The sequence below is a fragment of the Rissa tridactyla genome, chromosome 11 (genome assembly GCF_028500815.1).
Source record: "Rissa tridactyla isolate bRisTri1 chromosome 11, bRisTri1.patW.cur.20221130, whole genome shotgun sequence".
In the NCBI taxonomy this organism is placed as follows: domain Eukaryota; kingdom Metazoa; phylum Chordata; class Aves; order Charadriiformes; family Laridae; genus Rissa; species Rissa tridactyla.
In genome coordinates, this window is record NC_071476.1 from 925,698 (window position 1) to 949,453 (window position 23,756).

Genomic DNA, 23,756 nt, shown 5'->3' on the forward strand with positions numbered 1-23,756 from the left:
CCCCCCGCGGCGCCGCCACCGTCCCCACCGCCATGGCCAGCCCCCCGCGCCGCGGCGGCACGTCCCAGCCCGGCCACCACGGCAGGGGGGCCAGGGACTTCCGGGAGCAGAGCCCCGCCACCCCCAGGTCGGACACCCTCCCCCGGCGGGGGCTGGGCCCGGATAAGTGGGGTCCCCAAGCCCTCAACCCGTGAGGGGGGCTCCGGAGCGGAGTCAGGCGTGGGGAGGCCGCGGTCGGGGCCGGGGATGGGGCTGAGCAGGCTCGCCTTGCTCCCCGGGGTGTTGTACCTCCATGGGCAGAGGAGAGACCAGCGTCCGGCCTCTTGCAGGTGGAAGGGAGAGGCGGGCAGGGCGAGGCGGGGGCAGCCCCCTTCTCCCGCAGCCCTCGAGGACGTCTTCGACATGTTCGTGGTCGTGGGGCACAGCTGCCCCCTCTACCCCCGCCTGCCGGGTCGCGATTGCAGTGGAAGGACACTGCCAAGTGACGATGCTGTTGAGACTGCGGAGGGGAGGTGGGAGGCAGAGCCGGGGACGGGACACACACCCCCTTGTGTGCTCGGGCCTGGGCAGGCCTCTGGCCTGTCCTCCTGCGGGCCGGGGCTCAGCGGGTGACACGCCACCTCCCTCACGCAGGTCCTCAGTGAGCCATCAGCTGGGCCAGCGGAATGATGGTCCCGCCTGCACACCGGTAAGGCCCATCCCTGCCCTGCACCCAGCGAGAGGCATCCCCTGCCCTTCAGACCTGCCCTAACGAGCCATCCCCAGGTACAACGAGCCCTGCTGGCCCTCACCATCCCGCTGGAGATGCTGCAAGTGGTGAAGGGTCGCATGATGCAGGCCATGAGCAACGGGCTGAGCCGCCAGACGCACGCACAGGCCAACGTGCAGATGCTGCCCACCTACATCTGCTCCACACCCAATGGCACGGGTAAGACAGCCCAGCCTGGGGACAGGCTGCTCTGCTACTGGCAGCCCCGCACGCCTGGCTGGACATCGCCCTGGGGGTGCTGGGGAGGGGTGCACCAGTCTCTGGCCAGCTGTGGGGTCCATAAGCAGCCCTTGTGCGGTCTCTGCCAGTCCCCAGTGCAGGGGCAGAGGCCAGGAGCTGGCTGCCTTGGCCCCCGTGGTGGTCTCAGGCTCTCAGGAGCCTCCTCCTGTGGGTGAGTGACTGTCCCTGGAACAGGATGAGGATCAGATTCGGGGGATCTGCCACAGGGCATGTCTCTGCCTGACACCGCCCCTGCTCCCCTGTAGAGGAAGGCAACGTGCTGGTGGTGGAGCTGTGCCAGAGCCATGTCCGGATCCTGTTGATGACCCTCCTGGGTGACGGGAACCAGAGCCCCCATGTGACTGACAAGATCTTCGACATACCAGGGGACAGCATGCAGGGCCCGGGGGAAGCGGTACGAGGAGGCCATGGCAGAGGGTGGCTGCTGCTGGGCTGCCCAGCGCCAGGGAGGCTCAGAAGGGCTCCGGGACGGTGCTGGGGCTCCAGGCTGCCTCCCACAGCCTGGGTGCTGGGAAAGGAGGGGCAACCAGTCACCCCGGCCGTGCCTTTGCAGCTCTTTGACTTCATTGCACAATGCGTGCGCCAATTCCTGGCTGGCGTCACCAGCACCAAGGAACACCTCCCCCTGGGCTTCGTCTTCCCCTTCAGCTGCAAGCAGACCCAGCTGAACAAGGTGAGTGGGACAACCCTGCCCCGCCACCACCTCCTCCCCAGCACCTCATCAGCGGGGAGCGGAGCCGGGCCAGTGGCAGAGGCCAGCGGCTCAGCCGTGTGCTCTCCACAGGCCGAACTCCTCTCCTGGTCCAAGGGCTTCAGCTGCAGTGACGTGGAGGGGAAGGACGTTGTGCAGTTGCTGCAGTCAGCCATCAACAAGCAGGAGGTGGGGGACCGTGGGGTGGGGGGGCCTGGCTGGGGGCTGCCCCCGTGGAGGGGCTGACGATGCTCTTGCTTTGACCCCGGCCAGCTCTTCCACGTGGAAGTTGTTGCCCTCATGAATGACACCGTGGGCACCATGATGACCTGCAGCACGAGGGAGAGACCCTGTGAGGTCGCCTTGGTTGTGGGTGAGCAGCAGGCATCCCGCACGCCAGGGTGGTGGGTGCCGGGGGTGGGGGCCGCATGGGTGCTCACGCCCATCGCTCCCCGCAGACAAGGGCACCAACAGCTGCTTCATGGCCGAAGCACAGTACGTGGAGATGGTGGAGGAGACCAACGGGCGGATGTGTGTCAACACTGAGTGGGGCTGCTTTGGGGACGATGACGCCCTGAATGACATCCTGACCCCCTACGACCAGCGCGTGGACCAGGAATCCTCCAACCCTGGGAAGAGGAGGTGCTCCCACCCCCCAGCGAGGGCAGGGTCCCTGGGGCTCCCTGTCCTTCCCGGAGCACGCCAGGCCCCACCAACAGGAGCACGTGTCCCCCTGCAGTGCTCCTGGGTGCTCTCAAAGGGCCGAAGGGTGCCAGGGGGGATGATTGACCCCTGCTTGGTCTGCACGCAGGTTTGAGAAGTTGGTGGGCAGCCTGTACCTGGGGGACATTGTCCGGCACGCACTGATGGCCCTGTCTGCAGAGAAAGCGCTCTTCATTGGGAGCAATGTCACTGTCCTGGGGACCAAGGGTGCGCTCAAGACCCAGCAAGTCCTGGAGATCATCGAGTGAGTGTCTGGGGACCAGGAGCTTCTGCCGGTGGGAGGAGAGGGGCTGACAAGTGGGTACCCCCGGCTGCAAGCTGGTGGCCCCGTAAGCCAGCGCTGTGCTCTCCCTTGCAGCACCGAGGAAGGCATGGCCAAGGCGAGGGTGGCTCTGGAGGCTCTGGGGCTGCGGCCGAGCGAGCGGGACTGCTGCCGGGTGCAGCAGATCTGCCGGGCGGTGGTGAGCCGCTCTGCCGCGCTCTGCGCCGCCGGGCTGGCCGCCATCCTCGGCTACATACGCCACAGCCGGGGGCTGGAGCGGCTGGTGATCAACGTGGCGGTGGATGGCGAATTGTACCGGGCACACAGCAGGTGAGGAGGGACACGGGGCTCCCGGGGGGGTCCCCAACCCAGTGGGATGCCTCACATCCAGCCCTCGCCATCTTCTTCTTCCTCTGGCAGGTTTGGGGAGATCCTGCAGAGCGTGACAGGGCTGCTGGCCCCGGAGTGCATGGCCGCCCTCGTGCCCTCGGTGGATGGGACCGGGCGGGGGGCAGCCGTAGTGACGGCGGTGGCTTTGCGCCTGGCAGACCAACGCCGTGAGATGGACCAGCTGCTGGGCCCGCTGCGGCTCAGCCGCACCGACCTGGAGCGCGTCCAGGCGCTGATGAGGCAGGAGATGGAGCTGGGGCTGGGCCAGGAGACCAACGCCAACTCCTCCGTCCGCATGCTGCCCACCTACGTCCGCGGGACGCCCGACGGCACCGGTGAGGGCCGGGGGCCTGGGGAAGGGGGTCCTGGGGAGGCCGTGGCACTGCTGATGCCCCTGTGCTGGCTCCCTGCAGAGCGAGGCGAATTCCTGGCGTTGGACCTGGGGGGGACCAATTTCCGGGTGCTGGTGGTGCGTGTGGCAGAAGATGGCATCCGCATGGCCAGCGAGATCTACCTCATCCCGACCAACATCATGCAGGGCACCGGCGAGGCGGTGAGACTGAGGACCCGTGGCCAAGGGATGGGGTGAAGGAGTGGGAATTGCCTCCCCCTCGCTGCCCACGGGCCTGGGAAGGGGCTGTGACACCCCCACGGCATTGCCCCTGAGACCGTGGCTGCTCCCCGCAGCTCTTCGACCACATCATTGACTGCATCATGGACTTCCAGCTGAAGCAGGACCTGATGGAGCAGGTCCTGCCACTTGGCTTCACCTTCTCCTTCCCCTGCCAGCAGCTGGGCCTGGATAAGGTGAGGGGGGGCCCCGTCCCCAGGGGGCTGGGGAGGGTCCCGGGGTGCGAGGCGGCTGCCCAGCCCCTGCTCCCGCCTCTCTTGCAGGCAGTGCTGCTGACCTGGACCAAGGGCTTCAGCGCCTCGGGCTGCGTGGGCGAGGACGTGGTCCAGCTGCTGCGGGAAGCTGCCCAGCGCAAACAGGTAGGGGAGGGCTGGGCTGTCCCCTGTCCCTGGGCGGTGCCAGCTCCAGGAGCCGGCTGGGTGCCACTAAGCCGCATGTGACCCCCATCTCCGGTTTGGCAGCACTTAGCGCTGAAGGTGGTGGCCGTGGTCAACGACACAGTGGGAACCATGATGTCCTGTGGCTACGATGACCCCAAATGTGAAATCGGCCTCATCGTGGGTGAGGACCACCTCTCCCCAGGGTCTCCCATCACCTCACCACCACCCCAGCCTGCCCAGCACAGCTGTCGGGTGCCAGGGCTGTGGTGGAGGTGACACCAGCGTGGGGCCTGCAGGGACAGGGACCAATGCCTGCTACATGGAGGAGATGCAGAACGTGGGCACCGTGGAGGGGGAGCAGGGCCGTATGTGCATCAACATGGAGTGGGGGGCCTTCGGGGACAACGGCTGCCTGGATCACATCTTCACCGACTTTGACCGGCTGGTGGATGAGAAAACGATCAACCCGGGCAAGCAGAGGTGGGTGAGGGCCCTGGGGTGGGGAGGGGGCCGTGGCGGGGGGGGGCGGCTGTGCCTGGCTAAGGCCGTGCCCGGGGCAGGTTTGAGAAGCTCATCAGCGGCATGTACCTGGGCGAGATCGTACGCTACATCCTTCTGGCGCTGGTGGAGAAACAAGTCCTGTTCCGCGGCAAGCCCTGCCCCAGGCTCCAGACCAGGGACATCTTCAAGACCAAGTTCCTCTCCACCATCGAGATGTGAGTGCTGGGCTCCGGCGGGTTCGCTTAGCCCAGGGTGGGGGGTGTGAAGCCGGAGCCCCGGGAGGGGGGCCACGCCACATCGATAGCACACACGCAGGGTGATGCCACCTCCAGCCTGTGGGACGGGGACGGTGATGGGGATGGTGATGCTAACGGTACCCCTGGCCCGGGGCAGCGACGGGCTGGCCCTGCAGCAGGTTCAGGCCATCCTGCAGGACCTGGAGCTCGACGCCAGCTTCGAGGACAGTGTGCTGGTGCGGGAGGTGTGCCAGACCGTGTCCCTGCGGGCGGCCCAGCTCTGCGCCGCCGGGCTGGCCGCCGTGGTGGAGAAGATGCGGGAGAACCGGGGCCTGTCCCAGCTGGCCGTCACCGTGGGCGTGGACGGCACCTTGTACAAAGTGCACCCGTGGTGAGTGGGGCAGGGGGTGGCAGGCACCCACCGGGGACCTGTGCCCTATGGCAGGGGTCCGGGGGAGCCATGGGGTCCCCGGGGTGGGGGGCCACCAGCCCTGACCATCCCCTCCCCTTTCCCCCAGCTTCTCCCAGCACCTCCAGAAGATGCTGCGGGAGCTGGCGCCCAACTGCACCGTCACCTTCCTGCAGTCGGAGGACGGCTCGGGCAAAGGGGCCGCGCTTGTGGCAGCCGTGGCCTGCCGTGGGGCCGAGTCCTAGGGACAGCCACCGCTGCCACCGCCATCGCCCCAATAAAGTGCTCTGCTCTGCACCTGCGCCTCCTTGGTGGGGGGAATGGTGTGGGTGGGGGGCAGCGCACGGCCGGGCACAGCCCCACGTAGCAATATATATCGAATTTATTTACATTCACGTCCGGCAGACCCCCCGCCCGCGGCACCGCTATGTACATAAGGCCAAGTGTAAATACTTGAATGCACTTAATACAGAATTAAAAAAACGGTCTTTACACAACACGGCACGGGGCCCGGGGCCGCCCGGCCCCACACGCAGACAGCACGACGGCACCGCACGCACGACGCACACCCAGCGCCCCCCCGGCCCCCCGCCATGGTGCTGCGGGACCCCCAGGGCCGGGCTGAGCCCGGCTGCCGCAGCGCTGGGGGGGCCCGGCCGCCGTGGGGCACGGGCATCCCTCTCTCGCAAGGGGGCCGGGCAGCCCGCCCCGTGGGTGTGGGGCAGCGGGGGCCTGGGGACCGGCCGGGGTCCCCCCTGCCCCATGGCGGCGGTCCCCTGGGAGTGGGGTTGGGGTTGTCCCCCCACTGCCGCCACACTCAGCACTCGGCCTCGGAGACGGCGAAGAGGGCTCCGTCCTGCTTGCCCACCTCGGCCACAGCGGCAGCCAGCTGCGAGAGGTTGCCGTTGGGGAAGTGCCGCGCTTCCCACAGGTTGAGGATCATGGCCGTGGGGCTGGGCTTCGAGGCGAAGAAGCTGAGATGGCTGGTGGAGGGGGACAGAAGGACCACGTCAAGGCACAGGGATGGGTCCCCACCCTGGGACCAGCCCTGTGCTGGTCTCACCTTGGGCACCATCCCGCTCCCCGGGTCCCACAGCATGCCAGCATCCATGCAAAGGCGCAGGATGAGGACAGAAGCCCCCAGCCCCCATCCACCGTGCCACCCCGTCCCTGTCCCCATTCCCCCACCTGTCGAGGTTGAGCTTCTGGGCCAGTGTCCTCCAGTCGGCTCCCCGGGTGCCCGGCGGGTCCAGGCTGCTGATGATCTTCTGGCGGATGAGGAAGGGGATCTTGAAGGCACTGGGTCCCACGAGGGCTGGGGCGCCCACCTCGCTGTCGGGGACCAGCCAGTCCGAAAACCTCGCGTCCTAGGGGAGAGCATGGCGGCGGGTGAGGACGTGAGCTCATCGTGGGGTCACCCCTGGGATTCCCCCGGCCCTGCCCTCACCTTGGCGATGTTGAAGTTGACGGTGAAGCTCTGCCCGTCGCCCTCCACCTGCCAGACCCAGATCTTGCAGGCCAGCTCGCAGGTGCTGGGGCTCAGGCGCTCCAGGGTGAAGGTGCAGTGCAGGAAGGGCTGCAGCCCGCTCCAGATGTGGTAGAAAGGGATCTCCTGCAGCGGGGTGATGGGCGTGGTGGGGGGGGGGTCAGGGTGGCCGGGACAACCCCCCATCCTCATCCCCACCCACCATCCAGGCTCTTCACCTGGTAGCTGGCGAGAAGCTTGCTCTTCCAGAGGGAGCTGGGCATGTCGTGGATGGAGAGGCGCAGGTTGTGGTAGCTGTCCTTGAAGTGCAGCACCCGGGGGGCTCCGATCAGCTGCCCCCCCAGCTGCTTCTCCAGCTGGATCACCTCCTGCCGGCACAGGCAGCGGTCGGGCAGGAGCTGCCGCACCCCGGGAGCCCCCGTCTGCATGGCATCACCCCGAGCTGGGACGGGGGGTGTTGCGTGGGGACCCCCCCCGGTACCTTGAGGACGTCCTGGGTGTCGCTGAGGCAGTAGACGCGGATGTTGTACTCGAGCGAGGGGCAGGCGGCCGGCGCGAACAGGACCAGCTTGAGGCGCTTGGAGGCCGCCATGCTGAGGGACTCCCCGACCAGGGCGAAGCGCCCCAGCTGCTCCGTGAAGACGTAGCAAGCCTGCGCTTCCAGCTGGCAGTAGTACAGCTCCGTGCACGGCTCGGCGCCCAGCTGCAGCACGTCCTGCGGCACCCAGGCAGAGATGCACCCCGGACACGGGCATCCCCCTTCGCTCCCCCCCCAGCCCGGACCCCCTCGAGCCCCCCGGCGGGCGCTCACCTCCCACGTGCCCTCACACGACTGCTTCTTCAGCCGGATGCTCCAGTTCTCAGCGCTGGCCTCCACGCAGTGACCCATGGCCAGGATGGCGGGGCGGGTGAGGAGGACGCCGGGGGGGCCGCAGCTGACGATGGGGCTCAGCAGCGTCTGGCAGCCGGCGAGGGGCAGCCTGGGGCAGCGTTGGGGGCAGCTGAGCAAGGCCAACCCCCCCCCCCCCAGCTCTTTCCCCCGCAGCCCTGTGTCCCAGCAGCCCTGGCCACGGCACCTACCTCACCTCCTCCTGCTTGTGCAGGGTCAGGTAGACCTCGTAGATCTTTCCCCGCGGGATGGCATCGGGTGGGATGAGCAGGCTGATCCCTGGGTGGGGGGGTGCAGGCGGGGGGGGGGGGTGAGCCCCATGGGGATCTGCCCGCACCGGGCGATGCTCCGGCACCCCGTCCCCATCCCGCCATACCTGTGTTGGGGATCATGAGCCGCCCCCCCAAGAAGTTGAAGGTGCCGTAGGCCATGTTGGTGGTGCCGCGGGGCAGGGAGCGAAAGTAGCTCTGGGTGGAGAGCCGGGCCACGAAGTCGGCACCCTCGGCGGCGGGCGAGCTGTGGTGCAGCGTGTGCCGCCCGGCGCCCAGCGGGCTCAGCAGGTGCCCGTTGGGCAACTGGAGCTTGGCGGGGCCGTCCTGGCGCGGGCAGAGCGAGCCCTGGTAGGTCATGGTGGCGGTGCTGAGGTCGGGCTGGATGGTGAGCAGGCCGGGGTTGTCTGCGGCACAGAGCAGGGGGCCGTGGCGCCGGGGCACAGCGGGGATTGGGCGGGGGGAGGGTCCCCAACTGGCCCCAGGGGACATGGGACACACCACGCTTGCCCCATCGTAAGGATCCTACGGGGCACAGTCACACCGGGCTTCCAAAGGGCATTGAGCCTCTGCCCCACAGCACAGACCCTTGAGGCACAGTCACCCTGGGGTCCCCAGAGCACCCAGCACCAACCCAGCACAGACCCTATAGGGACCAGGGACACTATAGGACACAGAGCCCCTGCCCACAGCCAGCGACCCTATGAGGCACAGAGCACTGACCCCACAGTCAGGGACCATTTAAGACACAGCCCCCCTGTCCCTAGGTCAGGGCCCCCATAGGGCACAGAGCCCCCACTCGAGACCAGGGACCCCCACGGGACGCACAGCCCCTGCCCTGGGCTCCCCCCAGGGGCATGGCCGCCCCCAGGTCCCGAGGGCCACCATGTCCCAGCGCGGGTGCGCAGCCCCATTCCTGCAGCCCTCACTCACCGGCCTTGCTGGGCTTGATGCTGACGGGCTGGAAGCCGGCGGTGAGGATGGAGGAGTCGGCCACGTCAGCGTCCAGGCCCCCCTTCTTGCGGCAGTACACCAGCACCCCCACCAGCAGCAGCAGCACCAGGCACACGGCCACGGCCACCAGCCCCACGTACAGTGCCACGTCCTCCGCGCCGCCGGCGGCTGCGTGGGGCAGGGCGTCAGCACCCACGGGCATCCCCCGTCCACCCACCCCCGGGCAGGGGTACCCCCACCGTCCCCCGCCGCCCTCACCGTGGCTGCAGAGCTCGGAGGTGCAGTTGCGCGTGTCCAGCTCGGGGCCGCGACACTCCTGGCCCCCGTTGCGTGGCGCCGGCTCCGAGCATTCCCGGCTCCGCCAGTGGGTGCATTCGGCCCCGCACACTGACCACTTGCTCCACTCCGACCAGGCGCCGTCCACTGCGGGCACAGCCGGGGGTCAGCACCCCGCTGCCATCCCCCTTCCCTGCCCCAGGGCCGGCAGAGACGGACACACACGGTGGGGGGGTGGTGGTGGCAGGACGAGACACCCGGGGGGGGACAGGGACCGCAGTGGGTGCAGCAGGGAGTGCAGCATCGGCACGGCGGGGGCGGCGGCGGCGCCCGGGGCAGGGCGGGTACCTGGGCAGAGGGTGGTGCAGGCGGTTTTCTGCACGTTTTGGCCCTCACAGAAAGCCCCCCCGTTGAGGGGTGTGGGGTTGGTGCAGGTCCGGCTCCGCTTCTGCCAGCCCCGTCCACAGCTGGTGCTGCAGCCCGACCACTGCGTCCACGTCGACCAGCCGCCGTTCACTGGGTGGAGAGGGACCCATCAGCGCCTCGCCGGGACGGGGGGGGTGACGCGGGGAGGGACAGGACGGGGAGGGCGACACCGGGGCAGCATGGCGGGGACAGGCGCGGTGGGGCCGTACCGTAGACGGTGATGGCAGCGGAGGCGCTGCGGCGACGGGCCACGATGTTTTTGGCCACGCAGGTGTAGTTGGCGGTGTCGGCCAGGCGGGCCTGGCGCAGCACCAGGCTGTGCTCCGGCGTCACGTAGACGTTGGCGTCCAGCGCCGGGTCCACCAGCTCTTCGTTGCGCAGCCACTCCACCTGCGGGGCAGGGGGATGTCAGGGGGTCACCCCCTCTGGGGGGCACCCACGGCGTCCCCACGAGCAAAGAGGAACCCCCAGCTGCATCCTGACCTGCCGGACCGTGGGGGCTCACCTCGGCGGGGGGGATGCCCTCGGGAGGGCGGCATGGCAGCACGATGCCCTGCTCGATGGAGACCTCCCTGGCCGTTGGCTCCTGCTCGAAGTTCTTGCGCAGATCTGGGGAAGCACAGGGGTGACGGGGGGGATCGGGGTGGCAGCACCCCGCGCCCCATCCGGGCACCCGCAGACACTCACAGGCGATGCGCACGAAGGCTTTCTGGCTCTTGGTGGTGCCGGAGGAGCTCCAGGCCACGCACTGGCACCAGTACTCCTCCAACCCAAAGATCTTCTCCACTTGCTGGCGGGTGACCTCGATGCGCACCTCCATCACCGGCAGCCCTGCCGTCGGCGGGCGGCACGTCAGCACCGGCATGCCGGGAGTGGTTGCCACAGCCCCAGCCCCATGCAACCCCCCCTCCAGACCCTCGTGACCGGCATCGTCGCCGTCCCTCCCGGCAGTGCTCACCGGTGCCGCGGTCAGTGCCGTGCTGCGTGACGTGGTCGCCCTGGTGCACCCACTCGCCGTTGCACTTGAAGTAGATCTGGGTGGCAGGGGTGGCACGGCAGGCCAGGCTCACCGCCTTGTTCTTCACGATGTAGACGTCCTCCGGCTCCAGCTGGAAGTGTGGCAGCAGGTCCGGGGATGCGCCGGACACCGGGTTGGCCACCGTCGCGCTTTGCTGAGCACCTGTGGGGAGATGGGGGCTCGGCCACCTCCAGCGTGCCGAGGCTGGGTGATCACCCATCCCGCCGTGGCTCCGTGCCGGTGGCCTTGTGCCTCACCACCGTCCCCCCGCCGGTGACGCGGCAGCCCCCTGCCGGCCCCGCCATCCATCAGGGAGAGCAGCCGCGCGGTGGCTGCGCCCGCTGAACCCGCGCCGATCCCTCATGTCCACACTTAGCGCTAATGAAAAGGAAATGTAGTGTGACCAACAAGGGCCATCGCTCACGCCTCCCGGGGCGCCCGCCGTCCCCCCTCCCCAGCACGCTGCCAGGCACCAGCCGGGGGCCGCGTCCTGCCCCGTCGCCCCCTGGGGTGGCACAGGGCAAGTGGTGGGGTGCATGTCCCATGCCCTGGGGACACAGCAGGATGGCACAGCGGTGCGCCCTCTCCTGTGCCACTAGCACCCGCCTGGGAGTGGGCACATGCATGGTGCACAGGGGCTGGCTGTCCCCAGTGTCCCCAGGGTGGCAAGGGCGATTCGGGGCTGCACACATGTCCCTCAGGGGGGTCGAGCATCCCCCAGCTTTGCCTGGGGGCTGTGGGTGCCACTGCCGCGTGGGGACAGCAGCGCTGGGGACACGGCTTGTGGCACAGTCCCACAGCGCCCAGGTCCCCCAGCCCGGACATGGCCAGGTGCCCCCACTCCCCCCACCCCGCCGGCACCCGCTGCGGAAAGAGTTAATAAACCAGGCCCTAAATAAGCATTTGATTAACAAACGATAAAATACCGATTGTGTCACTGAATGAAGCTGTAATTGCTGCTGCTAATTGGCTGGTTAGGATTTAATAAGCAATTAAATGGGATGGAATGCGCAGTAATTAAGTGCCTTCGTTTGGCAACCGCCCGCCGCCCCCCACACGCCCGTGGGACCCCCACTGCCCGTGCCCACCGCGGCCCGCTCCCACCTGGTGGCGGGGATGGGGACGCGGGGGACACGGGGGTCCCTTGAGCCCTGGCTGAGTCCCCCAGGGGGGCTCCGGGCCTCGCTGCTCCCCCCAGCTGGATCAGGCCCCTCCGAGCCAGGAGCGGGCGCCGAGCGAGCCCGCCGCGATGCCCGCCGGGACGGGCAAGGTGCTGCAGCTAATTTACGCGGGGAAGATAAACGGCCACCATAACGCGCCGGTTATTACCCCATCAGCACTTTTACAATGTCGCTGGCAATTAATTTAATTAAAACCCCTGTCGGGGATATACAGGCATTTCATATTTCACTGGTTTAATGACCCCCCCCAGCCGCAGCCCGGGGCCGGCCCAGGGGGGTCACGGTGCGGACAGGCGTTGCGGTCCCCGGTGCGGTGCCGTGCCCGGTGCCGGCTGCGGCACGGCTTGCCACAGCACCCGCTGCTCGCACCGCCGCGCCTGCCGCTCGCGCATCCCTGGGTGCCCATGCCGCGCTGCCCGCGCCGGCACGCGTGGCTCCGCGCTGCTGAGAAGGGCAGGAAGGCAACCCAATTTCTTTATTACATCCCAGGTTTGCCGCCGCACAGCACCACCACTGCCTCCGGCCAGGGCGGCCGCGGCGGGCACGGCGGGTGAACGGGAGAGCGGTGCTGCGGGGACCGGCCTTTTGATCACACGTGAAACGAGTACAGCAGTCGCCGAGCGGCGTGTCTATCCATCACGGCCCAGCGGAGTGGCGCGGGAAGCCCGGGGACGGCAGCGATGGGTGGGGGAGGCAGCATGGGCACGGAACCCCCCCCAGCTGCCCACCCAAATGGGGTGTCAGGTGCCTTGTGGGCAGGGTGGGACCAGGGGCAGCCACCAAAGCTGGGGACATGCAGCGAGCGGCAGAGCTGGGGGGCTGCCAGACACCCCGCAGAGCCCCCGGGCGGGATGCTCTCCTGCTGCTTGGCACCACGCTGGGCACCGGTGGGGCTCTGTGCCGCTGTGCGGTCATGGACAAAGCCATGTGGCACGGCCAAGAGGCCGGAGCTGGCCTGGAGCCCCGGCGAGGGCGTGGAGGGGCTGTGGCGTGGGTGCCCCACGCACCACGGGCACCCCATGCACGGCGGGTACCCCGTGCCCTGCGGCACTGCATGCACCATGGGCACCCGATGCACTGCGGGCACCCCATGCACCCTGTGGGCATCCAACGCACCGCAGGCGCTCCACGCAGCACGGCTATCCCAAACCCCACCTGTATCCCACGCACCACGGGCGCCCCGTTCCCTGCGGGTGCCCCATTCCCCGCGGGCACCCCCTGCACCACGGGCACTCTCCCCCCGCAGGCACCCCCGTGTACTGTGGGCCCCCCCCGCCACGCCACAGACACCCCACACAGCGTGGGCACCCCCAGGCCGTGGGCGCAGCGTGGGTGCCCCGTGGGCAGCAGCCCCCCACGCGGCGCCGTGGCGGCTCCCGCACCGCGTCGGCCTCGCCGCTCACCTGCCGCTGCGTTGTCATGGAAACAGGCGAGATGCTTATGTCACCTTGGCAAAGGGAACCGGGGAACTTCGGCGGGGATGGGGGACGGGGACCGGGGGGACAGCAGGGTGCTGGGCCCCGCTCACCCCCGGGACCACCCCCCCTCCACGCGGTGGCAGGGCCACAGCCCCGTCCAGCCGCTGTCTCGGCAGCCAAAGGGCTAATTGGGAGCGCGGTTTGCTACCGGCGCGGATAAATCACGGCCGGTAAAGCCAGTGCATTAGGCAGGGCTTTATTATCAATTACCCGCCGCCCACGTGGGCTAACGAGCACGCCGGGCAGGCCTGGCGAAGGGTGCTGGGGGCCGGGCTGGCGAGCAGGGCTGCGGCACCCCCGCGGGGTGCAGAGGGGATGGGGGCACCTCGCTACGGGCTCTGAGCGCCCGCCTTCACCCCAGCACTGCGGGACCCCCCAGCTGCTCCTGGCTCCCTCCCCATGCACAGAGCCCCCCTGCTCCCTGTGCCCCCCAGCCGCTGCCATCCCGGGTGGCCACACAGCCCCTCACCGTAGCGCCTACACCCCGCCCCTCCCCCCCCCCCCCCAGCATCAGAAACACCAGGTGTACTGGTGTTACTGGGCAGGGAGAGACTGCAGGATGTTGCATTGCCCAGCGCAGGGGGACAGGGCACTGCCAGGACCCACTAGGACCAGCAGGTGACCCCCCCCCAGTCCCCCTGGTCCTCAAGGGGCTGATCCTGTCCCTGGCGCTGGTGCCCCGCTCCCCGGCGGTGCCGAGAGCAGCACGCCGGGCGCCTGGGTGCCTGCTGCGGGGAGACACAGGGAAGGTCAGTGTGTTCTTGGCGAGGAGAGGCTGCTCGCCGGCGGCTGCGGCAGCATCAGCCTCGGCACTGGCATGCCGGTGTGTGCCCGCTCGGCGCAGCTGCCCCCGGGACGGAGCAGGCAGTTGCCTCCAGCGGGAGAATGATCCGATGGCACAGTTCCCCCCAAGTGCCGCTGCCCAGCTGGGACCCACGCATCGGCTGTCCCCGGCAGGGCAGGGAGCCATCCCTGCCTCCCTCTGCCCTCATCCCCTGCCTGCTGCCGGCCACCCTGGGGGGTCCCTGCGGCAAGGTGGGGACCTTGATGCCAGCACGTGCCCCCATCAGCTGTGCCCCCCTCCGGGGACCTCCCCGAATCCCCCACAGGCTTTGCAGCCGGCGGATTCAATCCCAGCTGGCGCCCCATCCATCGCGCCCGCGCCAGGCCTGGCACGCCATTAACATGAAAGATTTCCTCGCGCTTTGCCGGCGCCCGGCCTGCGCCCCGGCAGCAGGTAATTAAAGCAATAATTGCTGCTGATTGCACCGGCCTAAACGAGGGAAGGGTGGGCCTCAGGGGGAGGGCAGAGCATGCCCAGCTGTGCCCAGAGGAGCCTGGGGGTGCCAGCCCTGCCTGCCACGCCACACACAGGGGTCCCCGCCACCGGCACTTTGCTCTCTGCAGGGCGCAGAGGAGAGGAGCTGGCACGACTCGCCGCCATCAAAAAGCTTGTCTGAGGCTTTGAGCCGGGCACCATCCTGCCGGGAGAGGCTGGCTCCGAGCCACGATGAGCCGGTGCTGCCCCTGGGAGACCCCCAGCCAGGGGCTGCGGCATCGCCTGGCACTGCCCAGCCGCCTGCGGCAGCTCCGACGCTCACCTGGAGCACCTGGGCTCGGCAAGCGCTCCCCCTGCACCCACCTTCCCACCCCACGCAGCCCCTGTGGTGACGCCAGGCGGGTGCCGGTGCCAGCCCCGGCCAGGCAAGGAGCCAGCAGGGTCAGATGCCAACGCCGGGCGGCACGGCCCGGCTCCCGGCCAGTCTGGCACGTGGCGAGTACTGGGGATGATGGGCACAGAGTGCTGACGCGTCCCCTGTGATCCAACGGGCACAGTGCCCCCGCAGGTGCCCCCGCCTGCCCTGAGACTGTGTCCCCAATTTCCTGGCGTGTCCCCAAGAGCCGGTCGCTGCCCTGGCCCCCCAGGCGTATACCCCATGTGTGCCAGACCCATGGCCATGGGAGAGGCTGGGTGGGGGCGGCGGGGGGCCGGAGGGTGCCCGTCTCCCAGCGAGCGCGTGGCAGCGTCTGGGCGCTGATTAAGCGAGCGCTCGTTATGAATGAATTAGTCAGGCGGGTTTGCATGACAATGGAGCTGCCTAATTATGGATTTGAGCTGATAACGCTCTCCCCATTACATGCAATTAGCATGTGCCAGGGCGGGCAGGGCTCCCGGCGGTCTGTGCCCTTGTCGCACCCCAGCGCCCGCCGAGGGGCTGCACAGCCCCAGCCATGCCCAAGCCTGGCCCACGCTGCCCCGCGCCCGGGGTTTGGGGACAACAGTGCCCGCAGAGGCAGCCGGCGGTGGCAGCCCCTCCCCAGGGACCACCTTGGCCTGCCTGCGGGCTACCATCCCTGGCACCCAGTGCTGGGCACCCACAGAGCTGGTCCCCTTTTGGCCCCATGGCACACACAGAGCCCTGTTCCCTGCCAGCCCCCGGTGCCCGTTGAGCACCACAGCCCCCCACAGACCCAGCCTGCCCCCAGGACCTACGCCAAGCCCTGCCAGCCCCCGTCACAGGGAGAGGGTATCATCCTGGCCCCGGCTTGGTGGGCAACTGGGGGTCTCCCCCAGCCGGGCACTGGGATGGTGTGGGGGGGACGGGACTGGCCCAGCCCCATGTGCCGGGGCTGTCACTGGGGTCCCGAGCCCAGGGGGGCCGAGCAGCTTTCCTGGCTCTCCTTTAATTGACAATGAAGAGCAAATGCTCCTGCCGAGCCCTGGCCCCGCTGGGAAGAGCGTCAAGGTCACCCTCAGCCCCGCGTCCCTGCCAGAGTTGGGGGGGGAGTCGGGCAGGAGGCTGGGGACGGCCCCTCCAGCCACGCAACGGTCCTGGGTGCCAGGGTCCAGCCCCACTGCCTGTCCCCCTCCCACCCATGGGTGGGATGCGGTGCTGGCAGCCCTGGTACCCCATAACCCTGTGGCAGCAGGACCCGAGACCCCCACGCTGCAGGCAAGAGCCCCACGCTGGGCAGGGTCTGGGGGGGCCAGGGTGAGCTGTGATCTGCCTGACACCCACCCAGGAGCAGCACCCAAAGAGGGTGTAGGCAGCAGGGCCAAGGGGTATCAGCCAAGTGGGCCTGACTGGGATGAGGACGGGGCCCCAGTTTGCACCATCTGGAGCCAGCCCACCCCAGCCTGTCCGCGGGCAGACACGCGTCACACAGAGCAGCGACGGTGCCAACAGCCGGAGGGGTGCTGGCACCGAGGGTGCCCCCCTGGGTGCAGGGCAAGGCATGGCAGGACACGCACGGTGCGTGGTCCCCGTGCCATCATCCCTCAGGCACCAGCACCAGTCCTGGGCTGGTCCCGGGTGCTGCAGACCACCCAGGCAGGACGGGCGCTCAGCTGCACCCACAGCTGTGAGGTGCCCACGGTGGCCCCGGGGGGTGCCCAGCCCCTGGTGGCACCACCGGCACCCCGGTCCCCTCCCGCAAGCACCTGCCAGGGCTCCGCACACTTTTGATGTAGTGCCAGCCCCGCGTGGCACCGAGCCAGAACAAACAGCCCTGGGCGGGCTGCGTCTGCTGCGCGCTCGCGCTGACGGCCGGCACGGCAGCTTCCCGGCGTGCACCAGCCCTGCCCGATGCCCTGCACCGCTGCCCGGCCACGCACAGGTTGTGGGGCGCTGATGGGATGTAGTGACCTGGGGTACCAGGCTATGGGGCAGCAAGTTGTGGGGTGCAGTGGCCAGGGGCTGCCCGTTGGAGCCTGAGGGTCCCCGGCAGCCTGGTGAAGCCGGCGGTACCATGCGGCTGACGCGTGGTGAAAGCAAAGCCCGTGGCCCTGGCTAGAGAAGCTGGGGCTGGAGCTGGTGTGGGGCACACTCCATGGGACGAGCGTCAGCCTGTGGCAGGAGATGCTCTGGGGCCTGGCACCGTTTGCCGCAGATGCCAAGGGGAAGGGCCCATGGCAGTGCTGGGCCAGGGGTAGCTCCCGGGAAGGACCCCGTCCCCGTGCCCTTGCCCACCCACCAGCGCGGCACTCGAGCTGGGCAGCCCACGCACCTCAGTTGCTCCCCCCGCACTGCTGCCCGCTGCCCCCAGCCCTCGCCGCTGCTCTCGCCCTTCCCCTGCGGGCACGAGCAGCGGAGCAGGCAGCCTGCACCGGCGATGCTGCTGCGCGGCGGCAGGCAGGGGCCCTTTGCCCAGGTACCCGGGTTCCCCCGTCCCCAACCTGCACCCTGAGGGAAGGAGCGCCCTGCCGTGCCCTGCCGTGCCGTGCCATGCCGGAGCAGCACCCGGTGCGCAGAGGCCCACCCCTGACACGTCTGTGCCGAGTGGTGGCCGCGCAGGTGGCTAGGCTCTGTCGCGCCGCGGCCGGCTGTGAGCTGCCTGCCAAGCGAGCGGCGAGGACGAGCTCCCGTGTCGCACTGCCCCGAGCCGGCGCTGGCACTGCCAGGCCCCCCCACATCTCCCGCCGCAGAGCCGGCATGCGGTGGCTTGGCGCACCCCCTGTCCCCTTGTCCCCCCACCTCCATCTGTGAGTCACCACGGCCCCACGGGTGCTGTGGAGACAGCAGTGCTCCATGCCCAGCTGGAGGTCGGTACCCACAGCACCCTGCACACAGGGTCCCCTGCACCCAAGGGGTGCCCACCCACCGTGCCACCCATCACACCGGCTCTGCAGCGTCCCCCCTGCAGACGGGGCCATGCTGGGAGTGCTGGGCGCGGAGTCCCCGGGGTGACCGGCCGGGAAGGACGAGCGCGGGGAGCACGGGGGCTGCAGCCCCCCTGGGTGCCCGCCATGCCCGCCCACCGCACCAATGCCAGGCTCGGGGACGTCTCCGGTGGCGGTAGGAGGGTCGGTGGGCCGGGCCCCCGGGGCGCAGAAGGGGTGTCCCCCCCCCCGGACCCCCCGCAGAGCGCACGTCCAGCCCCGCGCAGCTCCCCGCCCCCAGCCCGGTCCTTTGTCTGCAGCCGCCACTTCCAGGCTGCCGTGACACCTGCCAGCAGCCGCCAGCCCCGGGCACCCGCCGCCCCCCCGGGACCCCCGGCTCGCCAGCCGGTGCCGCTCAGCCCCGGGGGTCCGGCCCATCCCGCTCCCCCACCCGCCGGGTCCTGCCCGGGGCAGGGAGGGGGGACAGAGCCGGGGGCAGCCGGGCTCCGGACCGTCCGCGTCTGCAGCAGCACCGACGCAGCCCCGCATACACCGCCCCCCCCGCCACGCCACGGCCACCCCCGCGGGGTGACAGCACCCCTCCAGGCTATCCCCCCCCCACCTCCACCGTCCCCCGTGTCTCGGCCAGGTGATGGGGACAAGCAGGGTCCCCGGGCAGGGAGGGCGCAGGGATGCTGTGCGTGGGGCAGGGAGCTCACGAGTGGGGCAGGACCGCTACGGACACCCGTGCCCGGGGCTGGCAGGGCCCCGGGGGAGCGGAGCGGTGCCGGTGAGGCGGCGAGCGCCAGACACCCCTACCCCCCCGCCCCCCCAAGTGCGGGCAGCGTCCGGGGGAGTGCGGGCTGGACACGCGTGTGCGGCCATGCGTGGGCATGGGGCGGGGGGTGGGGGGCGGCAGTGCCTGTCGTGGGGCAGGGCGCACGCCCCCTGCCCGGGAGGGCACCCGGCACCCCGCGGGACCCCCGGTACCCCGCAACCGAGCGGGGGGACACCCCGCACCGGGAACGACCCCCCGGTCCCCGGGAGGGCACCCGGCTCCCCGCAGGACGCCCTCCCGCCGCCGCCGCTCCCCGGGTGACCTTGCCCAGCGCCCGGTGCCGGCTGTCCCCCGTCCGTCCGTCCGTCCGTCCGTCCCCCCCCACCGCCGCCGCCACCACCCCCGCGCCCGGAGCCCGGTGCCCGCGGGGGGCGCGCGGTGACTCACCGGCGGCGGCGGCGAGGAGAGCGGCGGCGAGCAGGGCACCGAGCGGCCCCGGCGCGGCGGCGGCGGCGGCGGTGGCGGCGGCGGCGGGGGCCCGGCGGCGGCGCGGCCGCGCACCCATGGCGCGCCCCGCGGAGCGCTGCGCGGGGCGAGGGAGCAGGGCGGGCCGCGCTCCGCGGCGCCCTCAGCGGGCCATGGCCCCACCGGCCCCGCCACCGCCACCGGCCCGGCCCCGCCGCTGCTGCCGCCCGCCGCCGCGCCCGCTCCGCTCCGCTCCGCTCCGCCCGGGCGCCGCCAATGCGGGGCGGCGAGCGCGGACCCGCCCGCGGAAGGGACGGCGCAACAGCTGGGCGCGCCCCCGCCGCCGCCCCCCCCCACCCCCCCCGCCCCGCTCCGCACCCCCGGCACCGTACATTCCCCCCCCCGCTCCCGCACCCTCCCTCTGCATCCCCCCCACCCCAGCCCGGCGGCGATGGGGGTCCGCAGCCCCCGGCGCCGCAGCCCGGGTTTGCACCCCCCCCAGCGCGGTGCACCCTCCCCAGCGTGGCATCTCCCCCCCCCACGGGACACCCCCCCCTCCGGTATGACGCCCACCCGGCACGGCACCCGCCCGGACCCCGCTCTGCCCCAAGCCCCTGCTGCCCCAGGGGTCCCCCAGCCCAGCCTGGCACCCCACGGGCGGGTGGGGGGACAACCCCGGCAGAAGAGGGTCCTGCTGGCACCCTGCCCTCCACCCTCCGGCCACCACGGCTCCGGCCGGTGAGCCCGGTGTCTCCTGCTGGGAAACGTCACGTAAGCGGGGCCATCTTGTCGGGAACGTGTGCCACCCGTGGGGTCCCACCTCACTGCCCCACATGGGGGTCTGGCCCCAAGGGACCCCACACTCAGCCAGGCTGGCCTCTCCCAGGGGATCTGGCTCTTCCCTGGCTGCAGGATGCAGCCCCTTCCCTCCCTGTGCCATCCCTGTGCCCAGTCACGGTGCACAGCAAGCAGCGCTGCCACCACCAGCGGGCAGATTGCAGAGTGGGCAAAGGACGAGGGGCGTAGGGGGGTGAGGGGGCTGCATTGGGGTGCCCGAGGTGCTCCCCGGACCCTGTGGGAGCCAGAGCCCATGCCAGAGGTGCCAAGCATCCTCCTGTCCCCAGCAGCAGGGGCCAGGCAGGGGCAGGGCTGGGCAGCGGCTCCCAGCGCCACACAGTGATAATTTCATTAGCAGCTCCAGCAACAATTAACAACTGCTTTGACGCCTTCGAGAGCTGGAGCGGGTGCGAAGCCAGTGCGGCTCTCCCGGGTGGCACCGGCTGTGCCGTGGCCTCCATCCGCCCTGGCACAGCGCTGGTGGTGCCGGGCAGAGCCGAGGCCACCACCAGCACCAGCCCCGGGGCGAGGCCAGAGCCATCTCCCACCATCACCCCCTTGCTGGGGACCTCCTGTGCCAGCCACGTGCGCAGGCAGGGCAGCACATGCCGGGTGGCACCTATGGGTGCTCACTCCTGTCCTGCCGCGCTGCCCCAGGCCGTGCCCAGAGCCCCGGCGCATCCCGCACGGGCGCTGGTGGGGCCCAGGTGGCAGAGGAGACCCCCAGCCCTGCCATGGGCAGAGCCCCGGCGTGGCGATACCCACCCTCCTTCAGGCTGGCTCGTTATTACTGATGGCATTTGCATGGAAACAGGATGTTTTTACTCCTCTCGGCTCCATCTGCTCCTGCTGAAGTCACTGCACCGCACGTGAGCTCCCGGGGGGCTGCCATGGGAACCGGTGTGAGCTCCCCCCACAGCACTGGGACCCCCAGCCCGGGCTCCCGCAGTGGCCAGACCCCCTGGTCAGGCACTGGGGCAGGGCAAGGAGGGGGAACCTGGTGCGAATGGCACCCACGCCCCTGGGGCACCCAGCACGGTGCTGCGCTGGGGCAGCGCGGCGGGGAGGGGTCTCAGGGTCCCCGGCACAGCGCCAGCCCCATCTGCTCCTTGCGCCGCTCTCCCGGGATGGCTTCCAGCTCCTGCTCCTGGCACCGCGCCGGTGGTGCCAGCAACAACACTCCCACTGCTCAGGCACCCGCCGCACACCCTGCCTGCCCCGCCGCCTGCCTGGGGGTGCCGGGGGTGCCCGGTCCTGTCCCGGCTTCGCCCGGTTCCCTCGCCACGTGTTTGTGACACGCGGTGCCATGTGGGTGCTGCGCTGAGGCCACACGGCATCACCCTGTGTGTCCTTCCTGCGCCGTGGGATGGCATGGCCGGGCCGTCAGTTTGGAAGTGGCAGGGCGCGCTGACGAGTTAATAGACTCTAATTAATACAGATTGGGGAGATCACTTTCAATTCTGCTCCCTCTCCCTCTTGCCAAGGAGGAGCTGAGGGGGCGGATGAGCCAGATCCGGCTCCACAGCCCCCAGAGCCCCGAGCCCCGCTGCTGCCAGTGCTGTGCCAGCCCAGCCCGTGCCCATGGGGACACCTGGGACCCCTGACCACCCTCTGGGGTGACGTGAGGGGCTGTGGGACTCGAGGGCTTCAAGGAGGGGAGTATGGTGCCTGGCCTGGTGTCCCCAGCTCGGCGTGCTCAGCGTCTAGGTGTCCTGCCACCGCCACAGCCCCGGGGGGATGCCGGAACCGCTGGCCCCACTGGGTGCTGTAAATGGATTATTACTCAAAGTAATTAAAATGGAATTAAAAATTAATTCTCTTCTCCAGCGCGCCGTGGCCGTGGCTCAGCCACGTGCTGCATCTGTTGTGCCAGGGCTTTCTCCCGAAAAAAATTGGATTGGGGTGGAGACGGAGGGAGGGCATCACCCGGTGGTACCCAGGCTCTGCGGGCTGTGGCTGCCGCCTCCCTGGGGACGGCACCGCTCCGGCACAGCTCCCCCCTCACCACGTGCCCCGGGTGCCATGTCAGTCCGCGCCAGCCCAGGAGAAGCAGCTGCCACCCATCACCGGGTCCGGCAGAGCCCCTGCCCCTGCCCTGCCCGACCTCCTGCCCAGCCCCCGCAGCCGAGGGCAAGGCCAGCCCCGAGATTTTCTAAACTCCCATCAAATATTTAAATAGGTATTTGAGCTCATGTATAATGGATCGCCCGCGAGCTGCCTCCCCATCCATTTGTGGTATTTAAGGAAGTCGAATATTAAACACCATTGTATTAGCAAAACCGCCGTCTGCCTAATTGAGTTACAAACGGAGAAGGTGCTGACGAATAAACAATGCATAATGCATGGCCCCGGGAGCAGGATGCGGCCGCGACCCTGGCGATGGACGGAGTCCGGACTGTGCGGGGTGCTGGGGGCCGGGAGCATTCCCCGGCGGGGAGCGGGCACCCCGTACGGCAGAGCTGAGGGTGCGAGGAACACGTGTGCCATGCAACGGACACGTGCCAATGCGTGGCGTGGCATGTCACGGCATGGCATGGCATGGGATAGCATGGCACAGCCTGGGACATCCCTGGCCTCATCCTGCACGGGGATGCTCACAAACGGAGCCAGGAGCCCGAGAACAACCCCAGCCGCACGAGGAACGGAAAGATTATGAAAATGAAAAGTAAATAAATATGGATGTTGAGGACCTAATTCTGATAAGAGGATTTTCAAAATTAGCCGTTTGCAAGAGTAGATTAACAGCGCACGGCGCCGGGGGCGGGAAGGGCTCCATTAAGACACGTAGCAAAGCCCGTCCCAGCACAGCCCGCTCTTTGCGGCCCCCAGCGCCCGCAGAGCCGCCCCCCGCTTTTTAGGGAGATGGATTTGCTGCTGCTGTGGGGGAAGAGGGGGCGGCTGGAGGGGCCGGGGCACAGCACGGTGCCACCCTGCACACATGGGTCCTGCAGACATGGTGCCACAGTGCCAGGACCTCACCGGAGAGCAGCAGTGGCCGGAGGCACTGGGGTGCTGGCGCCTGCACCCCGGCAGACGGGAGGGTGGCTGTGATGGTGGCACACAGCCCACGGTCCCCAGGGGTGTGCCTGGCACCCCCCACCCCCGGCATGCGGTGTCAGCGTGGGGATGGGATGCGGGGAGTGGGGTAAAGAGGATACGAAGCTGCCGGCTCGTGCATCCCATGGGTGATCCCGGCTGGAGCTGGTGCCGATGCCTCCCTGGCAGCGCTGTGGGTACCGGGGCGGGGGCACCTCCGGATGCCCTGGGCTGGGCAGAAGCAGGAGGCTGCTGGGGCTCGGGGAGGCTTTTTGCATCCTCCGGCTGGGATTTTCTATCCAGGCAGCCAAGCAGAAATCTCATTACAGCCCGGCACAAAGGCAGCGTCCCCATCCCTGTCCCTGTGTTTGGCTGGGGGCTGGCACTGGCTGGGGCGGGCACGGCTGCCAGCAGTGGGAGGGTGTCCCCGGACATGGGCAGCAGGCAGGGGTGACAGGGGCTATGTGCTGCCCTCCAACCCCCCCCCCCCAGCCCCCTGTGCCCCTCATCCCAGCCCGGGGCCTGCCAGCCCCTTAGCCAGCCTGACACAGACCCCCCGCTCTGGCGCACAAGTGGGTCAAGCGTGGGTCGCAGGTAGGTGCCAGGACCCACGGGGCCTCCAGGCCGCACGTGGGGCAGGGCAGGGCGCAGGCAGGGCAGGGCGCAGGCAGCCCAGGCACCCCCGGGAGCCCAGAGCTCCCGCAGCAGCAGCAGCAGACAATTAATTAGCAGGGCGGTGGGAGAGCAGCTGGCGGAGCTGTGCGGGATCGATGGGCGCATCGACCGCCCGGGAAACACCAGCCCTCCCAGCCAGAGACGTGGCGCTGGGGC

General features: G+C 69.5%; 2 protein-coding genes across 4 annotated transcripts; one reads left to right on the plus strand and one right to left on the minus strand.

Annotated features, from left to right (window-relative positions):
- Window positions 1–285: 285 nt before the first annotated feature.
- HK3 (hexokinase 3) lies at window positions 286–5,522 on the plus strand. Of its 3 annotated transcripts, none has more exons than XM_054217776.1 (18): window positions 286–512; window positions 634–688; window positions 766–928; window positions 1,255–1,682; window positions 1,794–1,889; window positions 1,974–2,073; window positions 2,159–2,342; window positions 2,512–2,667; window positions 2,782–3,015; window positions 3,106–3,410; window positions 3,489–3,628; window positions 3,763–3,882; window positions 3,970–4,065; window positions 4,168–4,267; window positions 4,383–4,566; window positions 4,647–4,802; window positions 4,903–5,214; window positions 5,342–5,522. In XM_054217776.1, exons 1-18 carry the CDS (start codon window positions 403–405, stop codon window positions 5,475–5,477), a joined length of 3,075 nt encoding a protein of 1,024 aa, XP_054073751.1. In that variant the 5' UTR covers window positions 286–402; the 3' UTR covers window positions 5,478–5,522. The 3 variants fall into 3 exon arrangements, with proteins under 3 accessions (XP_054073751.1, XP_054073750.1, XP_054073753.1); XM_054217775.1 differs by having other exon boundaries at window positions 297–512; window positions 4,981–5,214; XM_054217778.1 differs by lacking the exons at window positions 286–512; window positions 634–688 and having other exon boundaries at window positions 822–928; window positions 1,563–1,682.
- Window positions 5,523–5,613: 91 nt separating this feature from the next.
- On the minus strand, window positions 5,614–19,152 carry UNC5A (unc-5 netrin receptor A). The gene is made up of 16 exons (XM_054217779.1): window positions 19,035–19,152; window positions 10,491–10,712; window positions 10,220–10,363; window positions 10,038–10,141; window positions 9,742–9,922; window positions 9,455–9,622; window positions 9,089–9,253; window positions 8,810–8,998; window positions 7,984–8,283; window positions 7,799–7,886; window positions 7,530–7,698; window positions 7,200–7,433; window positions 6,937–7,086; window positions 6,680–6,844; window positions 6,421–6,599; window positions 5,614–6,215 (listed from the first exon to the last, which is right to left on the minus strand). The coding sequence occupies exons 1-16, from the start codon at window positions 19,150–19,152 to the stop codon at window positions 6,050–6,052; spliced, it is 2,742 nt and encodes a 913-aa protein (XP_054073754.1). The 3' UTR covers window positions 5,614–6,049.
- Window positions 19,153–23,756: the final 4,604 nt, after the last annotated feature.

What these genes read in the sequence shown, in the direction of transcription:
- HK3 (XM_054217776.1), top strand. Translation starts at nt 403, where the DNA reads ATGTTCGTGGTCGTGGGGCACAGCTGCCCCCTCTACCCCCGCCTGCCG. An exon ending in AGCAGACCCAGCTGAACAAG is followed by an intron (nt 1,683 to 1,793) that starts GTGAGTGGGACA and finishes TGCTCTCCACAG; the next exon opens with GCCGAACTCCTCTCCTGGTC. An exon ending in CAAGTCCTGGAGATCATCGA is followed by an intron (nt 2,668 to 2,781) that starts GTGAGTGTCTGG and finishes TCTCCCTTGCAG; the next exon opens with CACCGAGGAAGGCATGGCCA.
- UNC5A (XM_054217779.1), bottom strand. Translation starts at nt 19,152, where the DNA reads ATGGGTGCGCGGCCGCGCCGCCGCCGGGCCCCCGCCGCCGCCGCCACC. An exon ending in AGCCTTCGTGCGCATCGCCT is followed by an intron (nt 10,142 to 10,219) that starts GTGAGTGTCTGC and finishes GTGCTTCCCCAG; the next exon opens with ATCTGCGCAAGAACTTCGAG. An exon ending in CTGCACCACCCTCTGCCCAG is followed by an intron (nt 9,254 to 9,454) that starts GTACCCGCCCTG and finishes CTGTGCCCGCAG; the next exon opens with TGGACGGCGCCTGGTCGGAG.